Here is a 22,752-nt window from a genome sequence, read left to right as displayed (position 1 = left end):
TGGACTTACGCATGGTTTAGAGAAGCCGTCTTTGTACATAAAGTAGACAAAGTGCAGACACAGAGGCACTTCCATGCTAAAATGCTCCTCATTTCCCTGCAGCTATTTTGGCCACGAAAAGAAAAATTAAAGATTAAGGAAACTAAATACAACATGTTCATTTGTGAGCTTTAGAGGTGTTACTGTAGGTGTGTTTTCTTCTGACAGAGCCAGGCTAGCTGTTTCAAACCGCTCCCAGTTTGTATGCTAACCTAAGCTAACTGGCTCCCTGCTTCATACTTTAGACACAGACATGGAGGTGGTATTGATCCTCTCATCTAACTATTGGATGTATATAATGAATGTTAAATTATTTTAACTTTTACTGTTATTAGTTCATTTAAAATTGACAATCCTTTAATAATACTGAAAAAAATATATTATTCTTTGATTCTTTTTTAATGAATTTATCTGGTTGTATGAAAAAGTTCCATTTATTCCGGGGATAAATTTTAGACTCCATAGTAAAGAGAAAACTGAAAAAGGACAGTGCCAGGAACTGCACCTACCTACAGTGCTAACCGCTGAGCTAACATGTTGCCATAGATGCTTAAAACTTTTAAAAGTAAAAATGTGCCAGTGTGTGCTGTCAAGCTCCTCACTGTGGGTGAATGAATGAAAGGGAGTGGCCTTGTCCTAATCTAATAAATGAAAGTCAGTCGAATCAGTCAAAAGCAATTTTTTGTTGCTCATCAGTGACGCATATGTACGTGTACCTTGACTATATTTAGATGCTACATCACCCTGACCCAGTCCCTCCACCTGACCATGAGTGGAGCTCCAGCAGGGCCCGCAGGCACAGGGAAGACTGAGACTACCAAAGACTTGGGCAGAGCCCTCGGCATCATGGTCTACGTATTTAACTGCTCTGAGCAGATGGACTACAAGGTGAGCAAGCATGCATGCTTATCCATATCTGTATTTGAGCCTGCGCACATAGCTGTTTCTTTACATCTTTGCCTTTGTCAGCGAAATGGTTTTTTATTTGTCATTAAAGTTGTCACCCCACCTTTATGCACTTCTCTTTTCCTCTATTGTTCTTTTCATCTTCCATTTGCCTGCTTTGCCCCCCTTCTTGGAGGAAAAGCCAATGTGTTAAACTCTGATTGTCATTTCTTTTCTAAACCTTGTCAAAATGCCCTCTCTGTGCCCAGCCACCGCCTTGCTTTATTATGCACTCTTGTATACTCTTACACACACATTTTATACATACAGAGGGCTCAAAGGGAGACATAAACATAATCTTGTGATCCGGCTTCACAGGGGCATCATTACAGTATCGAGGCGTACAGCACCCCCGGCTATATACACCGCAGCAAGGTGTCAGCGAGAAGTGCTAATATACTCCAGGAGGAGGAACGCATGCACTAGAAACTGGCTTCAGAGCCCGACACTGTTACTCATATTCAGCCATGCACACACACACACACACACACACACCCACACCCACAATCCTCTAGTCAGCTCCGGTTTGCGTCAGAGAAGGTTTCCTTGGCCCTGTAATTGGAGAGAAGAGTCAGCTGCCCGTTCATCCTGGTCCAGCTGCTTTCCAGAGGGCTGTTCACCTGCTCTCTAGTTGTTGTTGGGAAAACTAAAACGTGGGTGGTAGCCTTTTTAGCCTTATCTCTTTTTGGCATTAACGCCTTGTTTTATTCGTGTGAGGCCTTGTTTATGTATCATCTTGTTATTACTCGCCTACTCTCAGCCTGCCGTGTTCCTGCACTGTCATAACGGCAATGAATGTTTTTCCATATATCTTCTGTCTAACTGGCGATACGTCTGTGTCTCCCTCACCACAAGCTTTATGAGTCAGTCGGACAGGGGTCCACCTGTGAGTCTTCATGACTGACTTCCTGTCCCTCTGTGTCCATCTGAATATCTGTCTCTCTCTCTCTCTGTCCACCAGTCCTGTGGGAACATCTACAAAGGCCTGGCTCAGACGGGGGCATGGGGCTGCTTTGACGAATTTAACAGGATCTCAGTGGAGGTGCTGTCTGTGGTGGCTGTACAGGTAAGAACAAGTCTAGTTCCTCTGCCACAGGTATTCCCAAAATCCCCTTTAGGTCGAGACTTCTTTGTGAGGGCAACTTGTGTGTATTTTCACCCTGGCCGGGTAGAGCTGAATGTGGGAGTTATCATTTTATTTGTGAAGTGGTCTATCTAAATCAAGTTGTGGTGAAAATAAGCCCTTGAAAACAGCACTGCAGAAGTAAATAGCCTCTTCATCACCGATCGCAAACTTAAATTGCTTCAGCTATAAGACTAATCCACCAAGGCTGGCACCTCTGCACCCCAGAGCTTCTTCATAATTAGAGCCTTCTCTGATCTGATTTGAGAGTCTAGGATGGAAAACCTCCTCCCTTGCTTGCCTGTGGTGCTGGTCACAAAAACTTATAACAACTCTGAATGGACAAACTCCAAGTACTCAAAGGATGTGCCGCACTAATTTGGGTGAATTAGTATTTGCTCAGCGTTGGTGCTTAGAGTACATCATTGATTTGCAAATATCAACATGTAAAAAATTATTTGTATGTAATTTGGACTTATTTTGTTTTAAATTAATCATCTTAGTGAAGTAGCAAGCTCTCCTTTCACCTAATAGGCAAATCAGAGCATGGCACCAAGTAGGCCAAACTTTTTTTTTTAAGTACTATAGGGGTTTTTGTCCATCCCACATAGATATGTATTAAAAGATAACTGTGTTGTCTGAAGTCGGCTATGATGAAAAAAACAACAAACCCAAAAGCAGCTTGGTTGCAAAGACAAAAGTCTTTTGGATAATGCAACATCAAACATTATCCAGTTTGCTTTTATTTGACTATAATTACATAGCTATGACAAAAAAAAAAAGTGTCAGTTTTGTTGCAATAAACTGACATGACATTTGTCTGTCATCAGTTACCAGGTCTTACATGTTAAGCAAGCTCAGTGCCCTGTCAGTCTCAATCAGTCTAATTAGATGAGAGAAGGGACAGATTCAGTGAAATGTAACCCATACATTTTTATTTGGTTCAAAGCAGGAAAAAAAGGGAATAAATGTGGAAAAAAGGAGCACAGATTATCACAAGCCATCCAAAAACCGTGTTACCTGCACAATCAAATAAAAGTAGCAAATCTGGCAATAGTAGCTGATCCTGTTAGCAACATGAGCCAAATTCATCTCTGCTTTGAATTGGGGTTAGAGATGCGCTGATCCGACTTTTTCAGTCCTGATACCAATACCTGGGCTTTGGGTACCAGCCGATGCTGAGTACCGATCCGGTAAAATGAATAAGCTGTATTCCTCACTGTGAGGAAAATACTGGAAATCATTCTTGTATGTGTAAGGCAACATCAGACGTGACGTAAACATTGGTCGACCTGCGCACAGCTGACGCATCATGTAGCATGCGTGTAACTGAACTGAACAGTTAGGCCCATAGATTGGCCTCTTCTTCACGATCCAGCTATTTGAGTCAGTATCAGGCCGATATCCGATATCCGTATCGGACCCTAATTGGGGTGGAGGCAGATATCTCAATACAGATATCTCAAAACGTGGGCAGATAAAACCAAACCTGTCTTCAGTCCCGGCTCCAAGACAAGTGTGAAAATGTTGTTTGTAATTAGTGTGAACCACGCCTGTACAGCTGCACTTGACAATATTTCATATTATTAATGGATCAAATGACTATATAATGTGAAAGGTGTCACTCAGACGTTTTCATCTTCATCAGCTTTAACCCCTTAACGCCTGAATTTTTTTACGATCAAAAAATAAATAAAATTATTTGTGTTTTCATTTGCTTTCAAGCTGATGTTAAATTAAGTGAAGATTGTTCATTTGTCTTTAGAACGTAGAAAAGATATAAATTCAGGTATGTGTAAGTATGATGCAAATTAGCGACAACAGGCATAAACAAGAAACCAGGGCTTGCAAAAGGTTCCTAGGTACGTATCGAATATGCGCCAACAGGCATTGGGGGAATTCATGCACTATCTTGGCTTGCAGTCTGAAAGGAATAGTTGTGATGCGAATTCATGACAATCGGCGTCAAGGGGTTAAACTTTAAACGTTAATTATTTTAGGATGCTTAATAACATCGGGCAAAGGGACTGCCTGTGTCTAACTCGAGTACATTTACATTTGTTCAATAAATGAAATGAAAGCTTATTGTTTAGGTTTTAGAACTCATACTCGTACTGCGGTTTGATTTATTTCACATCTTGGAGCTGAATGGATCAGTCCGACAGTGTCTCCACTAAATGTGTAGTGACACATAAGGTTAAAAAGAGAAAACTTCCTAGTGTCTACCCACTGGGTGGTGTATCCTCCGGGCGACCTACAGTAGCTGGATGTTCGATTACAGGACTCTTCTGAAGAATGAGATATCAGCCATATTCTGTGTGTTTCACCTGATGTTAGCATTTCTTATACTTTTTCTGTTATCCCGGATCAAACAGATCCTCCATCTGTGGTTTCTTCCCTCTGGTGTATTCAAATACTTCATGTTGTCCTGCATGTGCAACACTGTCACTGCAAAATGTATACAGTTGATAAGGACACTGATCATAATCATATTGATAATGGAGCGCCTCAAAGGATCGTTATTCATTGCTAGACACTCCTCTGCCCTTCCTTCCTTTTCTCTTAAGCAACAATGAAAGTCAAGCAGCCTTCCTCCGTAAGCTGTGGAGGTCTACAGTACTTAGAGAATATTAAAGTGCCTGAAGAATGAATAGGTGTTGCGTGGCGTAATGAATAATAAATCACGGTGGCTTACACGTGGAGAAGTAGACCTTGAGAACAGAGGAGCGTCAAACTCCTGCTGTGACAGCTGGCAGCTTGCTCCAGCTCTCAGCCTGCTTCAGTGGAGCCAATGCAGAGCCATCTCTCACCATAGCACACACACCTAATCCATCCTCCTAAAGTGGGAGCAGCTAGCATCGCAGAGTGACATACTCGGCTAACTAACACAGGTGGCGCAACCAGTTCCACATTAAGGAAAGCAGAGACAAACAGAAGGCCGCCAGACATAACAACATGGAGATAAATTGGTGAAGTCCGGCCTCTGTTACAGCCAACACAGGCCTGGACTGTGAATAAATTGAAGCTGCTAGCTCCAGTCTGTACATTCAAAGAGACAGCAAAGTGTGGAGCCAGACCCCACTGGATTACACCTTTCAGAACGGAGTCTTTTCTCTAACTTTTTAAAAATGTGTTTTACTTCCCTTCGCATCCCTGTAGGCTTGCAGTGGTGGGCCGCTGTCATTTCACATAAAAAACAAGCCACACTGATGTTCTCATGAAAACTTTTGTTCTTTTTTTGTGTGTGCTGCAGCTGCACTGTTTGTTTTTGCATTTCTTTCCCCCTCCTCTCCCGGTTGTATTAGTATGACTGAGTGATCTGTAGCCAAGTACTCATCCATGAAGAGATGTTCCTCCTCTTTCCAGCTGTCGACTCACTGCACTCTTTTACCACACGCATGTTAAATTCATAAAGCCTCTTACAGGCTGAGTTTTACGCACACAAAGTTCATTTCTGATATCTCATTCAGTCATAATGTAGACAAGCGGAGCCTTGGCAGTTCACCCAGCCAGTAAACCCTGGCTGATGGCATGCTCATATTATTGATGAAATTGCGTCCCCTAAAAAAAAAAGATTCAAACTGCATAAAAATTTGACAGGATGTTACAAATTGCCTCTGGTTTTTGCTTAGTGATATTAACAAAGGAACCTTTGATGAGTGCAAATTGACAGTGATTAGGACTGGGTATGTTCTAAAACTTTTCAATACAGTACTTTAGTTTCTCCAAGACCATTTTTAGCCATGGTAAGGCAGTCAGTCCATGTCTTTAGTTCAGACTGAAATATTTGAACAACTATTGGATGGATGGCCATTAAACTATGTGCAGACATCCATGGTCAGGGTAAATCCTTTTCCATTATCCTGTGAAATATCTCTACATCTAACTGGTAGATTTGCCCAAAATGTGTTTACACAGGATAAATTATAACAACTGTGGTGATCCCTTAAAGGAGAACTGCACTGATTTTACACGTCAAAGGCTGTTTCCAGGTGTTGGGGAGAATTACTGCGAACAATGTTGTATAAAGCCTTTTGTGGCTCCGGAAGGAGCTGAACACTACATGTTTGAAAATGAAAAGAGTCTGTTGGTGCGGATTCATCCTCGCTGCAGGCTGGAGGCGTGAGGCTATGTTAGCCGCTAGCACAACGCAATGTAGTTGTCAGATTCTAACAAGGAAGAAGATGTTCTCTCTGGTTCTGCAGCATATATTCTTACTCTAATTTAAAAAACAAACAAAAACAATCCAACAATGTTAATGCTGAATCTCTTTTCTTCTAGCGCCATTTTTAAGTAAATCCTTCCCCAATACTTTGGTTTTTAAATTAATATCTGCAAAATTAATGACATTCCCATCAGCCTCAGCTGTACTTTTTGTTTAGTGAAAATTAGAAAATATGCCAAGATGGTAGACACGGTAAACATTATACCTGCTAATCACCAGCATGTTAGTGTTGTCATTGTGCGCATATCAGCATGCTGGCATTATCATTTAACTTAAAGAACCACTAAGCCTATAAGTCCAGACCTTCAGAACGGCTAGTATGACTGTAGACTCTCAAGTGACTGTATTTTTTGATTAGTAGCAAAAAGTATTCAAGTACTAACAGTGACAATTCTTTCTACTCTGTACTGTGTTTTTGTCCTCTGTATGTGCAGGTCAAAAGCATCCAGGATGCCATTCGAGATAAGAAGAAGAGATTTAACTTTATGGGAGAGGAGGTGAATCTTTGCCCCTCTGTTGGCATCTTCATCACAATGAATCCAGGCTACGCTGGCAGGACTGAGCTTCCTGAGAACCTCAAGGCTCTCTTCAGGTAGGTCAAATTCCATATTTTTTAATTTCATTTTCCCAACCACAGTATTCCAAAAATGCTTAAATCTCTTAAAAGGTCACATACCAAATTACAAAATTAACTTTTAAAGGGACGACTTTTTCAGACTTTTTTAGTTCCACGGAAAACTGCGGATTGTTATATTAGGAACTTTCAATGTTTTAAATGTAATTTTCAATTCTGTGAGCACCACAAACAAAATTCCATCCACCTCCATTGGATAGAGAGGGAGGCAGAAACCTCAAAACCTGGACAAACCTAAATGATCTGTGTGTTTTTTGTAATTTCAGTGAACCAAACCAAACTCCCTTTAACTGAACTTCATTTTATTCTCAAAACATTCCTGTTTTTGAAAATAAGCCAATGTAATTTATGGTAATCTACAATATATTTCTCTCATAAAGTCTGGTGATTTCTATATGTTGTGTGTTAGTCATTTGGCAGGTGTTTTTTTCCAAAGTAGCACACAAATGAGGCAAAATCCAAGCCACAGTAGATCAAGGAGAAGCTATTGCCACAATTCACATTGCACCTAATACAGGTTCCACGAGGTTGCAGGGTCCAAGGCAAGTGGGTAGAGAGAGAGAGAGAGCATGCTAGGTGAATAGCTGCTCTGAAAAGGTAGACCTACCTTAAATAAAGGTAGCTGAAAACATTTTGGGGCGTTGTGATGTATTTAATTGTGATGGATTGCGAGTTGTATTAAAGCTTATGTTGCTCTGCTGTAGAGTGCGCTCTTCCTCAAATTCGGTAATATGGCCACATAAATTGAATGAACTGCATGTACTGTAGATGACAAAGCAATAATTTACCCGGGATTGTGATTATAAACTACAACTGAGCTCCTTTTAATACTTTTTCCCTCATTTTTCCACAGACCATGTGCCATGGTGGTGCCAGACTTCGAGCTGATCTGTGAAATCATGCTGGTGGCCGAGGGCTTTATTAATGCTCGGGTTCTCGCTAGGAAATTTATCACCCTCTACACGCTTTGTAAAGAGTTGTTGTCCAAACAGGTGCTATCTGCTTTCTTCGATGTTACACATCTGATATGGTTAGAAAAAGCCAGATCCATTTCCACTTCAAAGCTGAACAACTGACACAATGTTCTTTTTATATCTGAGGCTTTTGATAAAGGAATGACTCAGAGGCACCACACAGAAGCTGACTTTCTAACTTAACTGTCTGAGTGAAGTGTTACATGCATATGAATAAGAAGCTGCAGGGAGTTTGGATGTTATTCCATCAAAATGTTTCTTTAATCCTTTTTTATTCTGGTCCTGTTTTACATGTCATGCCATTATCTTAATTATTTAAAAAAGCAATAAAATCTCCCACAGTGCTGACTAGTAGTTACAGTGGAGCTCCTCGACTTAGGTAAGCGTTTTAATGAGCCCTCAGTTCTGGATGAATTTCCCATGACCGCAGGTCCATTTAAGTGTCATAGCACACTTCTTCCTTTTTATGGCTGTTTTATGAAGCTCCAGTTCTTCAGACATTTTTTAAATATCACCTTAATTACACTTCAGAGTTGTTTGGCAGAGTTTCATAGCAAGTTTCCCAACATTAGCAACTTAGTAGCAATTAAGTCAAATGATAAAGAACAGACTGCTTCTGTAAGCGTTATTCACAAACCGCAAATCAATAGAAAGTGCAAATTCAGAGATGTACTTTCTGGAGTTAAACAAGTAGTTCATAATTGTGGATTTAATATTGCAGGTTATAGGTTCTGTTGCCTGGCCCTGTGCAGAACAACTACGCAGCGAGTAGACACCAGAGCATACTAAGAAGAGTACAGTGAAACATATTTTATGCTGTCAAAATCATTGTTGCCTCTAGTTTCATGGCAGCGGGATGGTGGTTGGTAACGCTGTGGCAGTGTGTGTTCTCCAGTTTGAGCTGGTTGTGTTATGAATATCCTGCCTACAACGTTCAGCTTCAACTACTGCACGAGCACCTGTGACAGACACATCTGATCTTTGTTAACTGGAGAGCCACTGGACAGGACAGACACACTGAGAGTCCCTATACAACTGACATCGTAGTAGAAACTTATCATAAACTCACTGCTGATTAGCTATTTATTTACCAGCTAAATATATATATATATATGTCAACTGCCCCAATAGCATTGTCATGTTCCATGTGCAGGCAAGTATGCAACTTTGATGTCTAGGCCGATTGCAGTATTCATAACAGAGAAATAACTTACTTTAGGATAATTATGTAGATGTTGTAAATTACATTATGAATATGAAGTATATTGAGCTTTCTGTAAAAATCATGACATGGATGTAATAGCTTTGAAGACATAAAATAAGATGGTGGATAAAAGTTAAGCAGGATTCAGCTTGGCTAGTATCTAGATGGGAGACCTCCTATGAAAACTAATTTGCTGCCTGTACTTGTTGATACTTTACACTTAAAAGATACTAAGACGGCACCGTGGAAACATTTCCTTGTATTTTAAGATGAGGGAGCGGGAGTTTCTCCTCAGATTTCTCTCAGCACCTGGAGGGAAATATTAGTTTTTCTGGAAGCTGATGGATCTGAGGGTGAATTAAATATTACAGATAAACTCTCACAATGTTGAGGACATGCATGCCATTTTCAAATTAGCCAAGCCTTTAATATCTTACTGCCCGCTTATTGCTTTGAAAGTAGAAGCCTGTGTATTCTCCCCTGCTTACTGACATCTATCTGGCCTTTACCAAAGGACCACTATGACTGGGGCCTCCGAGCCATCAAGTCAGTCCTGGTGGTGGCCGGCTCTCTGAAGAGAGGAGACCCCAGCCGAGCAGAGGACCAGGTGCTGATGCGAGCTCTGAGAGACTTTAACATCCCCAAGATTGTGACAGATGACATGCCTGTGTTCATGGGGCTGATAGTAGACCTGTTTCCTGCTCTGGAAGTCCCCAGGAAGAGAGACCTGGATTTTGAGAAGCACGTGAAGGAGTCCATTCTGGACTTGAAGTTACAGGCCGAGGACAATTTTGTACTCAAGGTATGGTAAACCTGATTCCTCGGTATGCTCCTGACATGTTTGTCTGCGACAGTTTATTGGACTCTGTTTTGATTACAACTCAAAAAATTTGTCACAAGTGTTGCTAAGCCACAGATGAAGGCAAACACAATCACAAGTTGTCTGAGAAACACGAGTCCCCCAAAGGGGGTTTCATCTTTACCAATTTAGACAGATATCACAGTTGTAGCACTTTCATTTAAATTTATCTCCGTTCTTCCCAAAAGCGATTTACCTTCCGTTATAATGTTCCACTGGGAAATACACATTAGTGTCAAACAAGTCTGCAGGATCTGGATGAATCGGGCAAATATTGCAGAAAGCCATCGGTTGGCTGCGATGAGAGTTCAGGTGCCCAAGCTGCTGACCTAATTCTAGTCATTATACAGACACACACTCACACACACACACATGCACACATGCACTATAGAAGGCGTTGTATGTCAGAGACAGATGAACGCAGGACCAGGGGAAATAAGTGCAATCTGCCTCAGGTCAAATAAACACGGGAACCACAAAATAACACTCCATCAATGGAGGCTGGCGCTGCACCATGCCACTTAACCCTGACATTGTGAGAGACAGCCACAGAAATAAACAAAGAGGAGGGAAAACACAGCAAGCGTGAGAGAGAGAGAGAGAGAGAGAGAGAGAGAGAGAGAATGGCGGAGCGGTCAATAACAACCATCCACCCCCAGAGCATGAACTTTCACTGTCTTTGTTTGTGCGACCAACCTTTTGATTTCAGACAAAGAGGGGGGAGTGCAGGCGAGCTGCGAGAGGCTGCATACCTTTAGCGTTAGCCTGTGTTAGCATTAGTCCTTCCCACATCAAAGCAGTAATCAGCCGGGGCCTCTGAGAGTGTAAAGCCGCCTGCGCTCTAGCTGAATGGATGGGGTGTAGGAGCCGCCAGGAGCCCAGTCGATGGCATTGATTGAGCTCGCCATCTGTATGTTTGTGTGGAAGTGGGGAGGAAATCTCTCTCGCTATTCTTCTCTCTGTTATTCTGGGATGCTACCTCACATTTCTGATTTGAAAGAAAAGGTTACACAGTTTGTTAATTTATAATACAGTTATTTGACTTTTGAGGGGCGTGCCCCAACATGAAATACTGCTCACCCCAAAATTTCTGTTCAAAGAAGCATTATTTTTGTACACTGTTTATATATTTTTGTTTTGGTTCAAGATAATTCTGTTCATAGAAGAAGACACTATTGTATTTAAACCCAAAACATATAAAACTTGGTTAATACAATTGCATAAAAAATAAATATATTACAGAAGCATGGGGTGAGAAAAAGAAAACTTGAAGCAGTAGAAGCTGAGATGTCCTTTGATATCTCGTCTTTCAGACTCCAGTTTGTAACACAGGCTTTCTGTTACAAATTTGTAATCTCAAATTAATGACGACGATGACATCATCAGGGTTATTTTCTCGAGCCTTAAAAATATATGGTGACCCAAAGTGATAAATATGGAATAAATAATGAGTCATAGTATGAATAAACCAAATCCAATATGTTTTTCAAACTTAGCTAAACTCACTATGAAGTATTTACATATATATATATATATATTATATTGTCATCTTTGTTGGTGGTTCAAATGTGAGAATAGAAGAAAAGAAAAGCTTTGTTTGAACTCATGATGTTACGTCATACAGTTTGTATAATTAATAATCATTTATTGTTTGAACTTGATACTGTGAGTTAAAACAACTCTCTATATTACATTGTCCCATTCAAGGAAACTTGCTTTCTCTTGTCAAACAACATACAATTCTACAACTCACATTTTTAAGTAAAGATAACTAACTATATAAGACATTTCAAGTTAATTTAACTTGGAAATGCAAGTTCACCTGCTGCCTTGAACGTGCAAGTTAACTCAACTTGCCTTTGTTTCAACTAACAAATTCACAAGTTAAGTTTACCTCACCATTTTTTTCTTCAAATTTTCACATCAACATCAACTTCGCAAGCTTCTGTGCACACTGCAGTCAAAGTTCAAAATAGTTATCAAGCCAGCACCTATCTCCTCCTTTCTAAATTGGCCCTAAGGCCATTATCAGGAACTCTGGCACTAGTCTTATTGACCACAAGTGTCTATATTTTGCTTGTAATTTGAATATATGACTTATCTGCAGTGAATTAGTAGAGTTATCCAAGTACACCATTATCTGTATCTGTTCAACAAATAAAATCTTCTGTATCCCTTCTTGGAATGGGCGGGACTTAACCTGGATGTGGGCAGGACTAACTGGAAGTTATTTAAACCTGAAATTGGTGTGGGTTAATCAGAAGTTGCTATATTTATTAGAAAACTATTTACAGAACAGCAATATTTTTGATAGTAGTAGTAGTTGATAGTAATTGATTTTTTTTAAAAAGGTTCCTTAATTTATAGTTTATAACAAAAGATACTGACACATTTTTCTCTGATGACTCATACTGACAAAAAGTATCTGTACCGGAAACTCGTTTCAACTGAATACTCGCTCAACCCTAATAGTTAGTTGATGTGTATGTTTCTCTCAAACTCAAAAGACGCAGCACCTAGGCAATTTTTCTTTCTATAGCTCCCATCCCCACACACTCAACTTTTTTTCAACTTATAACTTACATCCGCAAGTTCAATCAACACGGCAAATGTCTCAAATAATCAACACAATGAATTTATGCAAGTTTAACTTTCTTCAAAGTTCAAAATCCGAAACTTGTCAGAGCTATTTGAGTTAAAGAGAAGAAGTAAGTTGAAAAAACTAAATGTGTCTATAATGTTTTACAGTGTAGAATTGCATTTATATTTCATGTCATGTTATGGTATTCTATTTTTTTTCAAAAGATGTTTCCATTTCACAACAGCATTTTCCCAGTAACTGACTTTATTTCATAATGCCAGTTTTTATCTCAATGTCCCAATTCCTTACTACGTACTAGTTGTTTACAGCAGCAAACTTTTTTATGCCAAAGACCCCTAAACAGACTCAAATTAGAGCACTTACCCCTATTTGATAAGATTATGTACCAGGGTTTGCCATAGGATAGCATTTTTGCTTTTAGATGTTATATAACAGACAGTATCTCATGACCAAAACAGTGATATATTCTGACACTGTATTATTTATAGATAGAATTATAATGAAAATAAATCATTCCCCTTTTTGTTGGGGACCCCTTACAAGCCTCTTAAGGACCCATGACCCCACTTTGACAATCATTGGTATACAGTATGTAGCCCTTCCATTCCCTTTGTGTATTGCATTGTGGGTGAATAGTGTACAACAACAGCACACTCAACTTAGAATTTGCGTAAAACTAGTATGTCTGTCAATCAAGACATACAGGGCTGAGACAGTTATGTGTTTGGCCGTCTCATTTGTTTTATTATTTGTATTATATTACATGCATTTATATATTTCATAATGTATGTTTTATTTATGTGATATTCAACACTTTTGCTGTCCATAGACTGTTACCTACTAATACCCATGACAAGTAATCTGATTTTCGTGTGTAGAATAGGTGGCGTGGCCTTTTAAGTGTGCAAACAGAGAATAATGAGGGTGCAGATATCTGTCCTTCTAGAAGACCGCCGCTGTCATTTATTGTAGTCTGTGAACAGTGTACTAAACTGCTGCGCTGCACTGCACTGCAGTGCATCACACTACCCCGTCTTCCTGCATCACTTTACATTCACCATAAACCAGAATATTAACTATGAGATGCAGTAGCCTGAGTGGTACAGTGCAGTGGTCCATGAAATGCTGTATTATCCCGTAAAAGGGTCAGGGTTTATTTGTAAACCATGTCATCAGTGTCCTTCATGTGATGTAAACAAAGCATAATAAAAAATGTTTCATTCTGGATGTGTGCGGTAGGTGGTGCAGCTGGAGGAGCTGCTGGCGGTGCGTCACTCTGTGTTTGTGATCGGGAACGCAGGCACCGGAAAGAGTCAGGTGATGAGGTCTCTCCAACGGACCTATCAGAACATGAAGCGCAGACCTGTGTGGGCAGACCTGAATCCAAAGGCTGTGACCAATGACGAGCTATTTGGCATCATCAACCCGGCAACCAGAGAGTGGAAAGATGGTGCTTACTGCAGTCCTACAGAAACAGTGTTTAATCAGTACAAAGTGTTGAATGACCTGAGTCAAACATCCAACATGTCAACTCCTTCTCCCCACAGGCCTGTTTTCCAATATTATGCGTGAACTGGCCAATATCAGTCACAACGGACCTAAGTGGATTGTTTTAGATGGAGACATTGACCCGATGTGGATAGAGTCACTCAACACAGTCATGGACGACAACAAGGTGTGAGCGAGTTCACTGTGTGTATGTGTGTGTGTGTGTGTGTGTGTGTGTGTGTGTAAATGTGTGGACTGAGTCTTTTATTCAGTATCAAAATGACTAAGGTTACACATTTTCACTGTCTTGTTGTTTACTAAGTCAGTATTCAGATATGAATAGGACGATTTGGCTGACTCATCACTGATGCGAGAGTATTAAACTGTTTGTATTCTGAGGATGAGAGAATAAATGGTGTGTGTGTGTGTGTGTGTGTTTAATGCTAAGAATAGTGAAAAGAGCTGTGGAAAGCAGGTGACATAATCCAGATTAAGACTCTGTAAAGGGCACAATTCAATTTATATTATATTTATATATTCAATTCACAAAATACACTGTCTTTTTCATTCCTATCTATGTACAATGTGTGTAAATACGCTGTCTCCTTCTGTTAGGTGCTGACACTGGCCAGTAATGAACGGATCCCTCTGAATCCCACCATGAGGCTGGTGTTTGAGATCAGCCACCTTCGCACTGCTACCCCTGCTACTGTATCCAGAGCAGGTTGTCCTTGCTTTCCTTTCTTTGTCTCCTCCTTTTACATAGTTACTATTAACAGTATTGTAGTTTGAATTTATTTTCAAAAGTCCTTTTGCATGGTACAACATAATACCTGCTAAATAGGTGCAGCCATGTATAATTCAAATGGCACATACAGTAAACAGGCTGGGATGGATCCAAAGGGGACCCACAACGTCTTTGACATAAATATGTTGTATTCCCTTTTCGCCTTTTCAGGCATCCTGTACATAAACCCAGCAGACCTCGGCTGGAACCCTTCGGTGACCAGCTGGATCGACAGGAGGGAGGTCCAATCAGAGAAGGCCAACCTGACCATCCTGTTTGACAAGTATCTCCCCTTTTGCCTGGATGCCCTCAGATCAAGGTAACGAAATGATATTGTTACATCATGTCCAGTTGACGCAGGGTGTTGCGGTGTGAAATAACATGGGCAGGGACAGTGCGAAAGTGGGCCGAAGCAAACGGGGACTGACTCAGAAGAACTGGATGCTATCCCGCATTCTATTGTGCAGGACCACTCGCCTCCTCCAACACCTCCATCACCACGGCTACTGGAGCAGACAACAAAAACAGGAAGCAGAGGAGGGAGACACAGAGGAGGATTATTATGTCCTCATTGCGTGGCCAAAAATCCAGAAAATGCACCACTGTACAGTAGCACAATGCCAGATACATATTCATAGATACATTTGTCATCCGCTTTCACAGTAAATGTAAATTAATTGTGTTTTGTCAAAAGAAAGTATTTTTTTTTGGTTAAATCTGTTAAAAAATGTGTGGCATAATTCAAAATTACATTAGGTGAAATCCCAATTTAACACCTTATTTTCTTCTTTCAGCACAAGAGTTGTTTTACATGCTACATGAGAAACACAGAACAGTGGTAAGGCTTGAATCCAGTGACATGATCTATCCGTCTTTGCTCAGGTTTAAGAAGATCATCCCTATCCCAGAGCAGAGCATGGTCCAGATGCTGTGCTACTTGCTGGAGTGTCTGCTGACTCCAGAAAACACCCCACCAGACTGTGCAAAGGAACTATATGAGCTCTACTTTGTCTTTGCTGCAGTCTGGGCCTTTGGGGGAGCCATGTTCCAGGACCAGGTACTGCGTGGGCCTCTGGGCATGGGAGACGCTTACTTAAGTGGTTGCATAAAGACGGAAAAGAGTATGACACAACAAAAACAGCTGAATGTTTTTTTTCCTCCTTCCTGGAAGAGTTTTTGCACTTGCATTATGGGTATTTCTTGGTTCTATTCAAGCCCTGATGGCTCTTATGCAACTCAACTTTGTGTCTCTATTTATAAAAAGTCATTTGAAAGTTATTTTCAGTTGAAGAAATGGCAGGTTTTTGAAAAGGGAGAGATCTCCATCTGAAAATGAAGCGAACTCTATTCCCGCTCAACAACACACAGGCTGGCTGAATTTAAATCAGCAGGAGAGCCGTGGCAAGCAGTTGCTAAGCAATCCAGTTAGCGCCGTACAGTAAGCGCGTCCATCTAAGTTATGGGATAAAACTGCTCTCCCCTCGGTACAAATGTACTCCACTTTATTTTCCCATCACAGATGCATTTAAATGCTAAGTGGTTTTATTGACTGGAGAGTTGGTAGTGAATAGAGGAGACAGGTACCAAGGGATGGGGAGGCAGAGAGGAAGGCGAGGAACTGCCAGGCAGCAGGTGATGAGGCTACTTCACTGTCTGAATCGGACAGATGGATAGATAGGCCTGCCATATCTCATTTTCTACCCTTCAGCTGCTGTGACCGTATCTCTATGTTGTCGCCATTTATTTGTCCTCTGGTTTGTATTCACACCAGTACAATTCAAACGCACAGATCCATAGCTACTGCATGGGGGGAGAAAAATCTGAGAGGAAGTCATTTTAGAGTATTGACCGCCCGCCTAACCTCTGTGTCTCTGCGTGTGTTCTCTGTGTGAGTGCAGCTGGTCGACTACAGAGTGGAGTTCAGCAAGTGGTGGGTGGCCGAGTTCAAAACCATCAAATTCCCATCCCAGGGCACCGTGTTTGATTACTACATCGACCCTGAAAGCAAGAAGTTTGAACCCTGGTCCAAGATGGTGCCCAAGTTTGAGATGGATACAGATACACCACTTCAGGTACAACGGCTTGTTTTAGAGTATTCAAGCTAAACGCAAGTTTTGGTGGAATTACACAGATTTCATCTACAGGACTTATTCTTAAATTAGATAACATACAATTTTGACATTGATTAATAGTTAAAAGATGCACTACTCGCTATTTTTATATTAACAAGAGCTCAAATTACAATACATATAGTATAATCTACAGTTGCTTGCAGTGACGCTTGAAAATTCCTATCAGCTCTACAGAACTATTAAACGTCTTTCAGCTGACTGTTTTGGTTTTGGCCCACTCTCACTGCTCTCGTCAGTCTGATTTCCAGCAGAAGAAGGCAGCGGTTTTCAGTTAAAAGCTCGAATAAACCCACTTTTTCCCATGTGCAGGCATGTCTGGTCCACACTACAGAGACCATTCGAGTTCGTTACTTCATGGACCGGCTCCTGGAACATCGTCGGCCCGTCATGCTGGTCGGGAATGCTGGGACAGGGAAGTCTGTTCTGGTTGGGGAAAAACTGGGATCGTTGGACGCAGAGAAATGCATGATTAAAAATGTCCCGTTTAACTATTACACCACGTCTGCTATGCTCCAAGGTAGGAACCACATAGTTCTATGTTAGACTTAATATTCATTTCAATTTTATTAATACACTGCCAACACTTTTCACACATTGCACTCTTCATACAGAGCAGGCCTAGACCGTACTCTTTGTAATATTATTTACAGAGAACCAACAGTTCCCACCATGAACAAGCACTTGGCGACAAGGAAAGGAAAAGGAAAAACTTGTTTTAAAAGGCAAAAAGCTCGAGCAAAACCACGTGGGCAGCTATCTGCCTCAACCGGTTGGGTCGAGAGAGATAAAAATATCAAATGTAATAATAATAGTAATAACAATGATAGCAAAAATAATATTATTAGGACCGTGATAAAAATTTTAGCAGTGGGTGTCGAACAGGAACATGGAGGCAGCAGGAAGCCTGCAACCACAGATCCAGACTCCACAGCTTCAGAGCCAGAAACACCTGCAGAAAAGCAACAGAAGGACAAAGGAGAGAGATGAGAAAGCACAAGACTACAGGAGAGGGAAGAAGATGCATTAATGTGATGAAAATAAATACCGATGTAAGGAAGAGGAGGAGAGAGTGGATCATGGAAAGTCTTCCGGCAGTCTAGGCCTATAACTAAGGGAGTGTTCAGTATTTAACTGAGGCAGCCCGCAGCATTCTGAATCAACTGGAGAGACTTAAGGGAATTATTCAGGCAGTTGAAATAATCCAGCCTGGAAGTAACAAATGCATGGACTAGTTTTTCTGCATCATTTTTGTCAATCATTCCTGATTTTTGCAATGTTACGTAGGTTAAAAAAAACATGAAGTTTGTTTTATGTTATGGAGTTAAAGAACATACCCTGATCAAAGATAACACAGAGATTCCTCACCGGTTTGTCTATAGCTAGCTAAAAATGTTGGAAGAGAATATCTCTATTTTTGATTCACCCTTAAAAATCTCTAATTTGTTGACTGTTTCTCCAACTGGCAGAATTCAGTTTGAATGTCAGAGATGCTGAAGGCATGTCAGAGGTCTGGAACCAAGCTGTAAAGCTCTCTGAGATAAACTTTTGATTTTGGACAATTTAAATAAACACGATTTGACTCCAAATTAGTCAAAGAAGTTGAAAAATAGATTTTCAATTTTGCTGTTAGAATAATGCCATAAAAACTACACTATAATGCAGTGAATTCTTTTCTATATTGGAACACCTCAGACAGCATTCAATTATGCTTTTTTGCTTCTGAACCCTTAATACAAAGAAACGTGTACTTTTGACCCCTTGTCTATGTGAATTTTTCCCTCCTAGACACTTACATAATATTTAAAGGCTTAAAAAGATATAATAAACCAACTTCTGTGTAGCAGGCTTATTTCCCCTCATTCCTCTCCTACACAGCGGTGTTGGAGAAGCCCCTTGAGAAGAAAGCAGGGCGCAACTATGGACCACCAGGCAACAAAAGACTGATCTACTTCATAGATGACATGAATATGCCTGAGGTGGATGCGTACGGCACGGTGCAACCCCACACACTCATACGCCAACACATGGACTACAACCACTGGTAATGCTCTATCATTAACATGCAGCTATGCAATATATACTGCATGTATGATGAGCAAATATGCCTATGCTGTTTAAAGAGGATGACATTATGCCTAGAGTTTGTTGTTCTAGTCAGCGGTTCCCAAACCTATTGATGCACCTCCAATCCACCCACACCCTTAAAACCCCCGTAAAATAGCCTTTTTATAGCCATATTAAAGGCATGAACAACATAATTAGAACACAATATTATTATATATAATATATATTCAAGAGATTGCAATACACTCACATGTGCATTTTGGGTATGATGATTTATTTATGAAAATGTTTAGATATATGTTTTAATATAAATTTGACATTTTTAAATTTCGTGAAAAAAAAGTCTTGGTGTAGTTATTACACCATTTCACTAGGTGATTTTCAGGAAATACTCCCTCAGCAGGGGATCGTTCCTCACTTTAATTGCTTACATGATGGACAGTTTCAGAGAATTTCTCCATGTATTAACATAGAAAAGGATAATTCAGATAATAGAGTGCCAGCAGCTGATAGATGTAATACCATAATAATTCAGATGAAGAGCCTTTCTACTTTAAACACATCTTAGTATTCGGACAGATCCCTGCCTCAGTATCGCTGTGCTACAACTTTTATGAGTGTCAGAAGTCAAATGTGAGTGCAGGGTTGTATGATTCCTCTTAAAAGGATTTTGTTGCTCATCTCTCTGACACAGTGAGGCCATTCTGAACATGGTTCCAATGCGTCAGACACAGGCTGACTGGCTTAGACACGGTCGGCCCATTAGAGATATGCTGGGAGGATTTCAGGTATGAAATTGAGAGGAGGGAGGATGCTACCGAGCCATGCCAGCTTAAGTGGGAGCTGAGGTGTCCATATCGGCAAAAACGTGGGGAAATGTGTGTGTGCGAGAGAGAGCCAGGGCGTGTGTGTGTGTTTGTGTGCATGCGAGGCTGTTAAATAATGATTTTTTTCTCCCTGCATTTTTGTGCATGTGTACTCCCAGGTATGACCGTAATAAGCTGCTTTTGAAGGAAATCCACAGTGTTCAGTATGTGTCCTGCATGAACCCCACAGCTGGCAGCTTCACCATCAATCCACGACTGCAGGTACACACACACCCACACACACACAAACAACATGTCCTCACAGCGCATTGTGTTCCACTGGTTATGCAACACACTGCTAGGGTTACATGTGCACACATGTTATCATAGACTATTATATCTATCTTTAACTATATTCTATATTTAACTCCTATTTTAATATTAGGTTACATTATGTTCTGTTTTACATTAATTTATTTATTCATTTTATAATTTTTTGGCAAAACGTGTTTGCATTCATGTTTTTTTCCCCTGTTTGTTTGTTCATTTTCCTGTTCATTCATTTGCGTGGCCGTCCATGCTCAGTTGATTGGATTTAGACGAAACTTTAACAGAAAATAAATGATGGCGTGTCTCAACATTATGTTTCCGCATTTAGGAAATTAGACCGGTTTGCCTGAAGGCGGTGGCGCATTATTTGCTTGTTTATTTGTTTGCTCATGTATTTGTGCCAAATCTGAGACCAATCTGATGTATCAAAACCTTTAAGCAGAAAAAAGAAAAGAAAGAAAAAGACGGTGGTAAAAGGTGGATGCCACAATATTTTTTTCATGTGTTCATTCAGTGTTCCAAAGTCATCGCTCAGACATTACTTACTAAATTCACATACATCCTGGTTATTATCAGGTTTTTGGATTAATACGTGTCATCTAAATATATGTATAATATCTTGGTTACAGAAACATGAAGGAGCCCTTAGATATCTGAATAAGCTCACTGGGCTACTTCAGAAGAAACCGAGCTGTTGTAGTGTGGGAACACCTGTTGCAGGTTTTGGATCACTGTGTTACATCCATACAAAATTAAAGAAAAACAAAGAAAACGATGACAAATTAGATTATGGGCTGCATATGTCTCTATACCTCCTCATATCTAAATATATAAAAAAAATATCTTTGTTGCCAGGGTGTTGTTATGTGATTTGCTATTCCCATGATTAGGTTTGATTATGTTTTGGCAATAAACTGCCTTTTTAAAGGATAACGCTGCCATAGCTTTGAATTTTTGTTATTGTCTACAAATTTCAATCCCAAACCATGCCACTCGGCCATAAGTCCAGTGGTTCTTTCTGAAGATCTTTCCCAAATGCACCGGTTAGTACCTACCAAAAATGGTCCAAGGAAGGACAAACAGTGAACCAGTGACAGAGTCATGGGCGCCCACGGCTCACTGATGTGCGTGGGACTTGTCCGTCTGGTCCAATCCCACAGAAGATCTACTGTACTATAGCACAAAAAATGCTGAAAAAGTTAAATCAAATCCATGATAGAAAAATCTTTGGAAATGTTTTGCCAACTGATATTTAAACACACACCTCTGACGCATAATTTCGCTCTGCCAGCTAGTATGGCGACTCACAAGCTAACAAATCATTCCAATCACTTGACATGATGCGTTTATATACAGTATATAGCCCCAAGTTAAAGATGTGTCATAAAGGTATATTGGAACAGGAAGAGAAACTCTCAAACATGATTTTTTGACATGTTTTTCAAATCAAATTCAAATCCAATTCTACTTTATTATCCAAAAGCAGAAATACATTTGGTCAATGGTGCACACAGGGGTTAAAATCTACCCATTCCACCAAGAAGCAGCGCGTCTTCAACCACACCTTGCTCCCTGACATGCAAAGTGATAAGGACTAAGAGAGAAGATGTCAGGGATAAGATGGCAATTTCAGCTAATCAGTTACTTTTAGGGGCCGTCACAATCCCAAGATTTTTTCCACAAGTCAGGTTTCTTGCCTGTATCTACTGAACACTGAAACAACCTGAGAAGAGATAGTTACCTGATCAGCACACACCTAAATCGTCTTGCTTCTGATCCCGTCAGGGCCCGTAGATTTTCTAGAGAGTGGAATAAGATTATTATTGTTAACTATAACATGTACAGTGTGTGATCAAAGACAGGATACAACTTATAACTGGGAGTATAACACACTCACTGATCTAAGTTTGACTTAACTTGGAGGACTACTTATTCCGAAAGAGAGTGACTTACAATTATACAGTAGGTCAAACTCAGAGATGATCATATTTGAATTTAAAAGGCACACTTAACTGAGCGGCAGTCCCTCTCTACTCACTGCTGCAAACACTCACAATGTGACCCTTGCTTTTAGTCTGGAAGATAATTGACTGCATCATTAGTGAGGAACAACATGTTTACCGTTGCCTTGTTTATGCTGGATCTCCCTCCACAGCGGCACTTCTCCGTCTTTGCCCTGTCATTCCCTGGAGCCGAGGCCTTGAGCACCATCTACACCTCCATCCTGTCCCAGCACCTGAGAGGAGAGGGCTTCAGCGCCGCCCTGCAGAAGAGCTGCCCCACCCTGGTCCAGTTAGCCCTGGCCCTGCACCAGCGCATCGCCACCACCTTTCTCCCCACCGCAGTCAAGTTCCACTACATCTTCAACCTGCGCGACCTCTCCAACATATTTCAGGTGAAAGAAGGATTCATCTACTTTGACATTCTTTTAGAAAACCAACCTCAGGTTAAGATTTTCACAGTTGAAAGTCAGAAGTTAAATCAAAAAAGTTGTGTGCTTTTTCATATCACCACCCTTTCCGTTATAGGAGTTATATAAA

General features: G+C 40.5%; 1 protein-coding gene across 1 annotated transcript in view; it reads left to right on the top strand.

Annotated features, from left to right (window-relative positions):
* The window catches only part of LOC119916354 (dynein heavy chain 9, axonemal-like), a 147,153-nt gene that overhangs the window by 45,608 nt on the left and 78,793 nt on the right, over positions 1-22,752 (top strand). Inside the window, exons 33-47 of the mRNA XM_038736340.1 lie at positions 771-927; positions 1,946-2,050; positions 6,767-6,924; positions 7,820-7,958; positions 9,659-9,946; positions 13,845-14,055; positions 14,153-14,280; positions 14,709-14,817; positions 15,052-15,199; positions 15,763-15,937; positions 16,779-16,952; positions 17,322-17,529; positions 18,888-19,053; positions 20,062-20,164; positions 22,368-22,607. Of these exons, the coding sequence (XP_038592268.1) occupies positions 771-927; positions 1,946-2,050; positions 6,767-6,924; positions 7,820-7,958; positions 9,659-9,946; positions 13,845-14,055; positions 14,153-14,280; positions 14,709-14,817; positions 15,052-15,199; positions 15,763-15,937; positions 16,779-16,952; positions 17,322-17,529; positions 18,888-19,053; positions 20,062-20,164; positions 22,368-22,607 (2,509 nt within the window). The remainder of the gene's footprint in view (positions 1-770; positions 928-1,945; positions 2,051-6,766; positions 6,925-7,819; positions 7,959-9,658; positions 9,947-13,844; positions 14,056-14,152; positions 14,281-14,708; positions 14,818-15,051; positions 15,200-15,762; positions 15,938-16,778; positions 16,953-17,321; positions 17,530-18,887; positions 19,054-20,061; positions 20,165-22,367; positions 22,608-22,752) is intronic.

This window comes from Micropterus salmoides, unplaced genomic scaffold (genome assembly GCF_014851395.1).
Source record: "Micropterus salmoides isolate LMB-PRFRI ecotype aquatic unplaced genomic scaffold, ASM1485139v1 Ms_hic_scaffold_21, whole genome shotgun sequence".
NCBI lineage: Eukaryota > Metazoa > Chordata > Actinopteri > Centrarchiformes > Centrarchidae > Micropterus > Micropterus salmoides.
The sequence above is the reverse complement of the archived record's forward strand: the minus strand, read 5'-3'. Positions and strand labels throughout refer to the sequence as shown.